Below are 12,389 nucleotides of genomic sequence, written 5' to 3'. Positions count from 1 at the left end.
TTGATTAAAGCTTGATTTCAGAGAATCAGTAAGAGGAAGTAAAACATATGTCCATACATAAACCCAAGTGTAATAACAGTCTTGTCATTTACTGCTTGCCTATTCTGATGGAGAACAGTATCTGCTTCTGGGCAAACACCCAAGTGGAAAATTGACATGCCAAAGAGGCCAGAGATCCAGTCCCCCCACCATCAAATATAAAAAATGTTTGTCTGAAAATGGTTCCCATACATGTGCTGTTCTTATTGCATCAAAGCACACTGTGAAAGCTTTATAACATCATTTTCTTCTTTCCTCACCTGGCTTCTGTACTCAATTGTATGGGAGCACTGATTGGTTGCTTATGATTTTCAAAGGAAGATGTATAGGATTCACTTACCGTCAATGAATAAATAGCCGGCTCTATATTGTCAAAATCTCGTTCTAAAGGACAAAAGTGCTGGTATTTTGGGCAATTCTTATCCCATAAAACAGGTGGCTTCAGAACATATCCACAGCCTCCATTTGCTTCAAACATTGCTGCATTCAAATGCAGGGGAAGATCTATGGATAAAGCATTCAAAATGTTACAAATACTACACCAAGATTTGAAAATAAAGCATATTAAAAACAGATCAGAAAAAGATTTCTGCAAAATTGCAGCTGTATTTGATTAAACTGTAAAACCTTTTATAAAACAAACATATTAATCTTGGTTCCTTCCAATGGCTACTCATTTAACTAATATATATATATATATTTAAAAAATTAAAAAAGCAAAATTAAAACCGATAGGTTGTATTAATCTATTTAGAAAATATATATGTTACATACTTCTTTAACGGTTACATGAAATGTATTACAAATCCATTCATAGGTCTGTTTATTGCAAAAACTATTATAATGTGTTATAGGAGAATTCCTTCCTGAAGAAGAAACACAAACAACAAAAGCTGGTTTATGACCGTTTCCTCCTATTAAAGCTAATTTTCCTTCAAAAATTAAACCAATTTAAATTTTAACTCAAGCAGTAATTTAAGGACTAAAGACTGTCATAAAATATACAATAGCATAAGAAGTGTGGAAACTCTGTTACGTGTATCACTGTATAGAAATAGTTGTTTTTAAATTGTTTTGTTATTTTAAAATCTCAAAAGCTGCCTTTAAGATGCAACCATCTAGAAGCAGCATATAACAAAACTTAAAAATCACAGAAACGAGGCTACAGAAGATAAATGCAATAGCAGAGGGAAATTGACCAAAACTGACCCTAGCACAACTGAAAAAGACTTCAGGTGAGGCATGCAACTATTGCTTCAAACGCTGATTTTAGAATATGAACAGATTTGCAATTAACAAATCTTTATCAACCAGAATCAATATTTCACCCTAAATATGATGGGATGAATTAGAAGAATTTATCTGTGAAGTGCTAATATGCACAGTGCCTTGATTAACCTAGCCTTTCTATCCGTATGCGTGCAAAACTGCAAACTTCTCAATTAAAACACTCATGTTCCCAAGATGATTCTCCTTTAGTGATGTGCAAGATAAAACTGATAATATGTAAAAACAGCTGTTCTGTTAAATGCATATTTGCAAAACCAAAAGGATTTGTTTGGTGCTAATGTATGGTGCCAGATGCACAGGACAGGACACTTCATACATTTCTGTGTTGAGTAGTGATACGGAAAGAGCAAACCCCCCATAAATTTTATAGTGCTCCACTGCACAGTGCTGGACATACAACACACACCCTAACTTGTTTCTCTAGTGGTGTGTTTTCCCTTTGGAGATATTGGCTGCCCTCCGTGCTTCCTTCTTCCCAACTCACATCTAACACTCAGCTAGCCAGTAGCAAGCTTCAGAAAGCATCTGCAAGAGACTTATGGAAAAGTGAGTGGGGCTTACAATGCATTGGAAACAGCCTGCAAATTAGGCAAGTTGGCAGGGCTCAGCAGCACCCCCAGCAAAAGGAGCAGTAGCATATGAAACCATCTTTCTTTCTTCCATTAAACTGGATGGTTTTTGTTTTAAGCATACCGTACAATCATGCAAGCACAGAGCAACCCTTCAGTACAAATATGTTACTGGGAAGAATCAGAGTGACCGTACCATCGGTTTGATAGTTCAGTGCCACTAGCTGTACTCCATGAAGCCAGAATAGTAGGGGATGAGGATTGGATGAGTCAATGCGAGTTGCAGCTGGATATGTTCTCAACAACTGGCAGGTGGTATGCTGAATCAGTTTCTGAGAATACCGCCTGCACAAGCGCTTGGCAGCGTTTTCATTCAAAGAAGAAATATGGTAACACCTAGGTGTCCTTATGATAGAACTCAGAGAGGTTGTAGGAATAGGGGAACAAGTTTCTTCCCAGATCTGCCGTGCACTATCATAGGTTCCTAGAAAATAAATGATACTTTCAAATGACATTTTCAAAATTTTAAGTTATCACATTTACCTGTGTTGCCCTCATCTAGAGAAATATGATACATTAATTGGAAATGAAGGCATAATTCTTAAGGAAACATGATTATAACCCAAAGTATAATTGATAAACTGTAAGGAATTCTTGTGCATCACTACCGCTTTTCTTGAAAACTCTGTTCCCCAAAGGAAACAACATTTTAAGAAACAAAATTATGGCTTAAGTCTTTAGAAATGATAAATGCTGCAGAACATTTTTTTTTTTTAATCCAACCTTGTCCAGTCTCTATTCTTTAGTTGTGTTTAATCGGATTTGTGGCTCAGGTTTTTCAAAAATGTAAATAAATGTCATAAATTAAAAGCAGTAATAACACATGCATAATCAGACATTTCAGCAGCCCAATAAAGAATGAATCCCAGGGCATACATAAATCCCAGTGCAGATTAACACTTTAAAGCTCATAGTTATGATCTAAAAAACTGAAAACAGGCATTATCATATCCTCCTCTTCCCTTGGAGCAAATCCACACCCCAATATGCCTTAACTGCCACTACACATAGTTACATTACACTTGGTAAATATTAAGCAGGGCTTCCTCCTTAACTGCAGTTTGTATTACATATGGAAAAACTTATTTGATTATACAGGAAGGAAACAAAGGGAGGGGGGAATCCGAGGAACAGCTTATTACCAATCTCTTATGGCTAGGAGACTGGCACTTTATATCACTATTTTGGCCCCTTCTTGGAAAGTAAATCTTTCTAACTGCACTGTCATTTTCTTACAAATCATTATTTTAGATATAACTGGAAAGGTTTTTCTCCCCAGTATTACCATTCTCTTTATCAAAAGATTTTTTAGAAGTTTAAAGCAAGCAGGGGCAACATCTGTCTTAATTTACTCCATTCTGCATTTCCACTGTCATGTTCTCAGAACTGATCCTCCTCATTTCAACTGCTGCTGCTACTGCTTTTAAGAAAAGCACAGCCATCTTTAATTTATAAAGTATTTTCATAAAGAAAAGTTTCTTTGCCTGGAAATACAGCTTTCCAATTTGTAAAATTAAAAATAATTATGTTGATATTTCCAGTGGGCCAATCCAGTGGCCCAATTCCAGTTCGTTACTTCGCAGGAGAATAATTCTAATGAAGTCCGTGTACTGGGTCCACTGCTGGTGGAGAATCCTGTCATATGATGAGCATTGCCCATACAGAGCAACGTGTTTAATTTATAACAAGTAAATGAGTCACGCGTATTGGATTATAGAGCCTTCCGTGGAATTGACCTAAGTAGATCCTGACAGTACCTTTTCCAGATGCTTTTGCAAGCATGGTTGGCTCCCCTGGGCTCAGCCTTCCAGGACTATTGCCAAAAATGGACTTCCTGCTCTTTCTTTCCTTCCCTCGGCTAGAACCAGATGGATTTAGAGTTGACAAGCCTTTTCCCATAAAAATATAATAAAAAGATGGAAAAACGTGAGTGTGGACACATTTTATCACTTTTCAGCTTCTTTTGAAATTTCAACATTTCAGTTGCTTCCTGAGTTTCTTCAGTTCATACACAGAAGGACCATTATGGGCTTTTAATGATTTATCACTTACTCTGCTAACTACTGTATTGGTTATGCTATATTTCAGAAATGTTATGGCTTGGATTCTACTTCCATTTGTGGATTTCTATTTGTGAAACTGCATTATTTACATCTCTCCACACCCCACTTTCCTAAACACCATCAAAATCTAATCTGTAAGGTTGGGAGATTCTCTGGAACAAAAATGGCAAAGATGTAGGTTGGGGGAGAGAAATACAATAGCACAGGAGAACTGACGCAGACTGACCCTAGCACAACTGAAAATGTCTTTCTGCTCATAAGGGTGCTTTTCAATGCAAACATGTAAAGCACCTCTATCAGATTTACTTAAGTTACAAGATTACTGCACAAAATACAGGTTGTTTCTTCAGGTCAGTTTTCCTTATTTCCCTTTGAACTGTTCTGCCTGTTCTAGGTCACAACCATATACAGGCCCAACTACATGAGTCCACATGCTTGACATACTGTGAAATATGGCTGTAAATACTTCTTTTGAGATCAACTTCTCTAAGGGAAAACCAAATGACAAAAATGAAATAGGTAGAAAAAAACCACATTTTTTACAAGTTAACAGAATGTCCTAGGCAGCATTTTAAAAGCTACTATAGTACTGAGATACAAAATAATCTTCATTTCCATACCCAACAATATTAGATAATTAATCTTTTCTTTAAAACTTCTACAGTGTTATTTTATTCTTGCCACAGGCCTTTTTTCCCCTCCCACCCCATCCATTATAGGATGCCTGATGGGCCATTTCTGCATGTTGTCTATTCTTACTCTGTTCCAATTTCCTGTTTGTGCTTCTATCCCAGTATAACCCCTCTTTTAGTTCCCTTGTTGGACTACAGCCAAATCTTTACTGAAAGGAATATTTGTCTGTGGTGCATATCTGTGCATGAGCTGGGGGTAGAGAGTGGAAAAAGCAATCCCTAGAAAAAATGTTTCTTGCAAAGGAGGAGAAAGAATAAGAAAGAGTGAGGGGTCATCTCTGAGAAAAGAATCTGACATACTTAATTTCCCACAGAATTAGAACTGAAATTTATTCCTTGTTCAAAAAATAAAAGTTGAGCTCAACAGCCCCACCATTGTATCAGTCAAACAATGTTTTAAAAACATTATTTGTTGCAAATCAAGTAAATAGCCAAAGGCAGTCAGGACAATGTACTTACCAGGGAATTTCACAGCTTGACAGTAGATGATAAGATCGGAGAGCTCTGGTGCTATTTGTCTACTTTCTTTTTTATTTTGAGAAAGATAAAATTCTTCACTCAATTCCATATCATAAACCTAAATCAAATCAAAGCCATCTTTATTATAGTCATAGACCAGCATATGGGGTTGGGATACAATCATTTAAAGAAGCAAAAATATTTAAAAGATCTGTCTGTCTGTCTGTCTGTCTGTCTATGTATCGGAATAAAAAGTGAAAATCTAAAAGGAGCTATAAATATCTAGAAGATATATATGTATGTTTCATACATGTATGTGTGTGTGTATATATATATGTGTGTGTATATGTGTGTGTGTGTGTGTGTGCGCGTGCGCGTATAAATAAAACTGAGAATCTGAAAAGAAGGGGTGGGAGGATTAGATGGGTGTAGAGGGCCAAAAAAAGTTGGCATGTGGAAGACTATATCTATCCAGTTACAAAGCATCTTAATGTGACAAAGTAGATGCACACTGAATCTAGTTTATTATACTGAGCCCCAAGCACAAGCCAGAAGCCATCACCCCAAAAATGTTGAGTGCTGCTGCAACTTACTTTTGAGTTCAAGTGATTAAAAGGGATTTAGTCAAACCTAATGCAACTAATTTGGGTATGTAACAGAAAAGGTCCGCAACAGCAATAAAAGCAGGAGGATCAAGCACTTTGAATAGATCAACAGTGCATTCTCATACGTAACTTCTTAGAACCAGTACATCCATTGGAGTTTATTTCGAGATCTACGGGTACAGTTTTACATCCTGAAACATATTTTATCAGGGCAACTAGAAACAATAGCAGTAGGTCAAATTATTTAAATTTGCTTCCATATGAGACAAACTGTGAAGAATATATCACAAAGAAAAAGGGGATTCTATATTTTATATATTATAATGAAAATATGGCATTACATCCAGCTCTTTTTTCTATGTTTTATTTTAGTCACCTTTATCTTTTCTGTTGAAAAATTAAGAATATAATAACCATATTACAGAACTCTTTTCTATTGTCCTTTTCAAGTACTGACAAAGTTGTTTGTTGGCCACAAAAGTTTAAGCTATACTACATTCACTTATCTTTAAAATGCTGGATTTCTTTTTTAAACAGTAGTTTCTTAATAAATCCCAGCTCCTGGCTAAACCTTCCTCAGTATAGATGTAAGTCTGGAGGAAAGAGATAAGGACTACCTTTCCTTTAGGGTTGCACACAGTGCTATCAGTCTTCTTTATTCTCTTGGCACTTTCTTCACTAAATTCAAACTGAAGCTTGTCAATGGTTAGTTTATTCTCAGGTCGGTCTTCCAAAATGTTATCTGGAAAGCAAGTAATACCTGATTGAAGCTTCTGAAAGGGAAATTTTATTTCAAGTGAATGTTTTGGGATGATATCATCTGAATAGAGATTAACCAGCCAAATAATTTCTCCTTCCCTAATACTATTCTGTTGAGTCAAAATAATATCCTATCCTACCTTTCTGAGTTCAGCAACAGGTATTTTCTTAAAGAACAAAAGTAGATTTTTCCACTTACATATCTCTACATTAATACATTACATTAAACCTGCCTCAATTAAATTACTTTATATGGACAAGAGCAATCTGATGGAATTTTAAAATATATAAATATTTTCAATACGTGTTGCACAGCACTGTACACAGCCATACTACACAAGCATTTACTGTACAGCTAAGAGGGAGGCATGTGACAAGGAACTGAAGTGCTTACTAAAACATTCATTAATTCATTAATTCATTAATTCATTCCCTCAATCAAACAGCAAATTGTATTGCACAATTTAAAGCATATAAGTGGCCCCAAAATCTATTTAAACATCAACATGTATAAATAAGAAAAAGTGCAATATGTGCAAATACTATAAGCTCCAAAGCAGAAAGAGAAAATGAATGAAATATACAGTTGTATTTAACTAGTAAGTGAAAATGCATTCAAAGTATGCATTCTAAATTGCTTGGAAATGCAATGGTGAAATTCATGCAGTTACAGTGTTTGACCAAGGGGTTTTACCTTCCTGGCTGTTAGGAGCAGGAGAAGCATTAAGGACATCAGCTATATGAAAACAGTCAGAAAAGAAATAAGAGTAAAGGGAACTGACAGATAAATGAACATTACATTCAGATTAGGTAGAATTATCATGTTGACGCAAACACTTGAAGAATTGTTTCAGGTAAACATCAGTAGAAATACTTGATAAAAGAGAGCACAAAGACAGAAATTGGCCCTCATATCCAAAGCTGTCTGCAGATTAGAAAAGAACTGATTTCTTAGTATGAGTATTTAGGAAAGATGGGAATCAGACAAAAGATTAGGACAGCAGTCCTATACACTCTTTCATGACAATGACTGAATGCAAAGGAGCTTACTTTCAGGTAAAAATGCACAGAACTGTGATGTTAGTTTACCAGACAGGTCATTTAATCATATTAGCTATGGAAGACTCTACCTGGGATGAATCAACAGACTCTTTACATCATGCAAGAAAATAACCAACAACACATTAACATTTGCTTTTGCAACTAATTATTGTGTATTGTGCATCCTAATTTAATTAATCATATTCAACCTAATCAGCTCTATATTGGGAGTAAGATAGGCAGTATCTGACTATAAACACTATAAACACGGTTCTATTGCATAACATTTTCATCAGTGTCATTAATTAATGTTTCTAAATGGAGTCTTTTTGAAAGGCAGGAGCTGCTTTGTGTTGCGGTACATCAAAATGAGAAATAAGTGCTAGGTGTCTTAATCAGAGGGTACCTTTTGTCATTTTTGTTTAGTCTTTTGCCTTGTCATTATGATTTGAATTAAAGCCTTCAGTATAACTTATGGGAATGTCTGAAACTGCTAAACTGAGGAGCTTTCAGTAATAAAGGTTTATTTAACTAAGATTTAGATATTCAAATGCATATGAACTGATATCTAATAAAATTATTTTCCCAGTACTTTACACAAACAAAGTATCTCTATTATTAGAAACGGATATTAGGAAATACTTTAAATCAGTCTACTTGAACCAGCAGTCTTCTGGGAATTACAGAAATTGACTTTGATTGATTTCAAAAAGATAAGTTGGGTTAAATCTGGTTAGTACTTAAATTGGAGACAACTAGGAAAACCCAGGACTGTTTGCTAGACTGAAGTTAAAAAAAATCCACAATGTTGCTAAGGAAACCATATGGAGGTATCCATGAAGTCACCAGTTTAGCTTGACTCAAAGATTTGCATTTACTGTATCAGAGTCCACCAGTCTATGGGAGGCTGAAGAGATTCTATGGATTATTATTATTGACTGTATTCAGTATAAAGAGAGATTGTACTGTATTTTGACTTAGGTTTGTTTTATTTGTTTCTTGACTAAGGAATTTCAAGAATAGTTATGGCCAAAACTTTTGTCCTTGCCATAAATCTCAAAAATGCAGCATTACATGTAAGTGTGTTCATTTACCATCAGACAAGGACTCATAGTCATAATCATATTCATCTTCTTCATCTTCCTCTTCTTCATTAGCAGTGGAAAGATTTCCCACGTTGCTACCATTGCTTGCCTGAGCCTGAATGTAGGCCAGCTGATGAGCCTGTAGCATCAAATCAGATGTTTAAAATGTGACAGGATATTCAGTTAGAAAACACCAACAGATCCTGTATCTTCACACTTTACCACCCAGTTATATATCACCTTTCTTATATTCCCATTTATCAGTGAATATTCACATCACCTCCTATTTCCTTCTGCATTATGCTTTCCAGTGAGCTTTTAGTAAGGTCTGAATAGGCATATAGACCTCCATCCACTTGGAATAACATCTCCATTTATTTTAACAGAGGAGGGTGAACTGCACATATATTGCTTCCATGCATAGACTAGCTGCCTCTAATGACATGAATGGAAGCCATTTACACACCCTGAATCTTCTCCTGCAAAAGATAATCATGTCTTTGTTGTTGTTTTTTATCATCAAAGATAAACTAGAACAAAAAACTCCATGCTAAGATGTAGTATACAAAAAACCTTTTCCTTTGGGTATCCACATATTCCAGTCTTCATGCAAAATATCTTCATTACATAATAAATACTGTACACTGACACTGTGTAATATATACTGTACATAACATGTACTGATCACTGACTATAATTAGTAAAATGTGGTTTGATATTCTTTTCATCCACCATCTCTTAAAGGAGTTTGGGAGTTTTGCTTTTGTTTTCAATTAACAACATTTTACTGAGTCATAAAACCCAGAACTGTAGCTTATCTAGGTTTATATAAACCGTTTTCATAAATCATGGCTTTAAGATACCTTCTTTGAAACTAATAGTTAAGATTAATTACAGTTTGTTAAGTTTAGATATGTCAAGTTGTGGCTGCTAAATGTAGAAGCTTTCAAAATCTTCTCAGCTATACTAGATAAGGAAGGGCGAGCGCATAAACCTGGGGGAAGATTTATCCAAATGATAAATATATAAAAGTTCTATTTAGTGTTATTTTCTTTTGCTTTTTTATTCATAAATTATAGCATGACCACAGACACTCCACTTTGGGTCACTACAATGTTTTAAGAATAAAATTCAAATCTTACCTTCTGTTTTAATATATCCACTGGAGTTTGATGTGCTTTGAGCTTCTTATTTTTAAGCAGAATTTTTCTTCTTAATTGATGGGGAGAAGGTAGCAATGGGTCATCAGAAAAGTCACTTTCAAATAAAAATTTAGTTACCAGTTTATCTCCACATGTATTCTGGAACATCAACATAATAAAAGGTATTAGTTCTGAATGGCGTTATTAGTCCCAGTCAGACAATCAAATCTTGGTTTAATAAGCCAGGATATGTACAAGCTTTATATACCTGCATTCAGCTCTTTTTTTTGCTTGAGCATGAAAACAAAATTAGGATTCTGCAGTCAATCATAATATACTGTTTATTTATTACTACAACTGATATGCTCTGAGTAGCATACAGTATTCATATAATAAGATTAAAAATACAAAACAATCCAATTATAATAAATTAAACTGATTCAGATGAAATTGTTTTATGGCTCTCTGAAAATGCTGTAAGGAGGGTTTTGTTTATGTCAAAACCATAACAATTACTGTTATTAGCTTCCTAGCAAGCAAGGATGCACAGCTATGTTTTAAAAGCTAATTTCTAATCCTCTCTTATTTGGAAACTATTAACCATAGTATCCTTGTTAGAATACAGTAAAAAGTTGATAGTTAACAGCAATTTCTAGCTTATTTGCTCACTAATGTAAAAAGAGAGGCAGAGCAGGAGCAAAGGATATATGTATATGTATTAATGATTATGTTAATATCTTGGCTTGTTAAACCTGACAAGAGTATAGTCTTGTAACCCACCTTGAAAATGTCAGCCATCTTTCTCTGCTGTGGCAAAGAACAATGATTCTCAATAGATATGATAACTGGCATGTCTGAAGTGATGAAAGCATTACGATCAATAGCTTCAACTACTTCCTGTAATAATAAAAAATAACCAGAATTATAGCATTCCCCAATCACAGTTAACACACTTACGGTACTTTGTCCCACAAATTACTAAGTTACGAATTAAATTTAAAAATTACAAATTACTTAGTGCGCTGACTCTAGACAAAAGGAGGAATGCAATGTCTGTGGAAACTCAAATTGGTTCGAAAGTCTTCTGACTAAAGCACAATCATAATCATCATTTCAACGCTTTTGATCTCACGTCCCTCAAGAAGGGTAGCATAGTCATTTATCCAGTCTGCCATATCCTCTTCCATCAAACACATTTATATTATAGAAGGTATTATTATAAACTACACATACCTTAAATGAGATCTTGGTAGTGAGTGTATGTCCGTGATAAATTACAGGCATCCCATCATCACCGTCCCAGCAGTCTAACTCCACACTCCGGCAGCCTTGCAAGAGAATCTGTAGTGCAGAAAAGTGTGACAATGCATTGATCCCACAGAATAAGATTATACATCGTGTTGAAGCCTGAGCCTGGCTGGTCTGCCCTTGTCAAAAACTTGAAGAAGCTGGGTGGAAGGGCTGTTGTTTTCTTGATGCTCTCTAATCGTATCTCAGTTAAAATCCGTTTACAGATACTCAAGACTTTAAGGGGAAACTTTGCTGGTTTTCCCATTCTTACCTGCCAGAGTAAATTCTGACAACTGTGGCGTCCTTGGGGTTCTCTGAGCTTGGTTCTTTCCTTGCAAACGTTTCATTACCTGGCTAGGTAACATCTTCAGTGCTCAAATGGGATGGGGTTTGCTCTCTGTTTATATACTGTGGCATGCCTTGCCAGTGCTGGTGCTGGTGGGGGTGGGGTTTTTGTTTTGCTCCTCTGGTAGTTCCTTGATTAGGGTATTGTTTACTGCTTGATTGTGTGCCTGGTGGTAACCTTTGCTTATCTGGGTGATGATTGCTGGTGAGGTGATCTTCTGGTCTTCTGTCTCTTTTGGATAGTATGTAGATGCTGTTTATCTCTATGTGTCTGTTAATTGCTGCCTTGTCTGAATACCAAGCTTCCAAGAATTCTCTTGCATTTTTGGATTTAGCTTGGTCTAAAATGCTGACAGTTTCCCAGTTAAAACTATGGTTAAGTCTGTCCATGTGTTGTGAGATTAAGGAGTTTTCATCATGTCTTCTGACTGCTAGTTGGTGCTCATGGATGCACTCTGCCAGTCTTCTGCCTGTCTGTCCTACATAATGTTTGTTACAGTCCTTACACTGTATGTTGTAGATGACTCCTGTTTTTTCTTCTTGTGCTACTGGGTCTTTTGGTTTACTTAAGATATTTTGGAGTGATTTTGTTGGTTTGTGTGCTACAGAGATGCCATGTGGTCTGACAACTGACAACTGCCTCACTGATGGTCTTGCCAACAAGTAGGCTGTCACTGGTATTATCTCAACTAAACCACATAAAACCTGGAGAAATGCCTTTTGTTCTTATCTTAGGATGCTCCTGGCGGTACTTTGCTATGCCTTGACCTTCCCATCACAATCATTCATGGCCAATACAAGTGATTCACAAACCCTAAATAAATCTATTTGGGTAGAGTAGCTTATCTCAGTAATAGATGTAGCTCGACCAATATTCTGGTAGAGTAGGTTTTGATTATGTTCCAAATTTCTTATGGGTTTGATCCAATGATGATCACTTCACTAATGGT

At 35.7% G+C, this 12,389-nt stretch overlaps 1 protein-coding gene across 4 annotated transcripts in view; it reads right to left on the bottom strand.

Annotated features, from left to right (window-relative positions):
* The window catches only part of PLCE1 (phospholipase C epsilon 1), a 153,321-nt gene that overhangs the window by 18,306 nt on the left and 122,626 nt on the right, over positions 1-12,389 (bottom strand). For 3 of the 4 annotated variants that reach the window (XM_088128955.1, XM_088128956.1, XM_088128958.1), the window contains 10 exons: positions 11,038-11,145; positions 10,585-10,701; positions 9,805-9,963; positions 8,672-8,801; positions 7,231-7,272; positions 6,395-6,519; positions 5,173-5,290; positions 3,716-3,847; positions 2,095-2,382; positions 380-543 (listed from right to left, as the gene is read on the bottom strand). In XM_088128955.1, coding sequence (XP_087985081.1) covers positions 380-543; positions 2,095-2,382; positions 3,716-3,847; positions 5,173-5,290; positions 6,395-6,519; positions 7,231-7,272; positions 8,672-8,801; positions 9,805-9,963; positions 10,585-10,701; positions 11,038-11,145 — 1,383 coding nt within the window. The remainder of the gene's footprint in view (positions 1-379; positions 544-2,094; positions 2,383-3,715; positions 3,848-5,172; positions 5,291-6,394; positions 6,520-7,230; positions 7,273-8,671; positions 8,802-9,804; positions 9,964-10,584; positions 10,702-11,037; positions 11,146-12,389) is intronic. The other variant, XM_088128957.1, reaches the window with a different exon arrangement.

Source organism: Python bivittatus, unplaced genomic scaffold (genome assembly GCF_059951505.1).
Source record: "Python bivittatus isolate LINGU-HERP-01145 unplaced genomic scaffold, Pbiv_v1 ctg000780_np1212, whole genome shotgun sequence".
Taxonomy (NCBI): domain Eukaryota; kingdom Metazoa; phylum Chordata; class Lepidosauria; order Squamata; family Pythonidae; genus Python; species Python bivittatus.
Note: the sequence above shows the minus strand (reverse complement) of the source record. Positions and strands in the feature narration are given on the sequence as shown.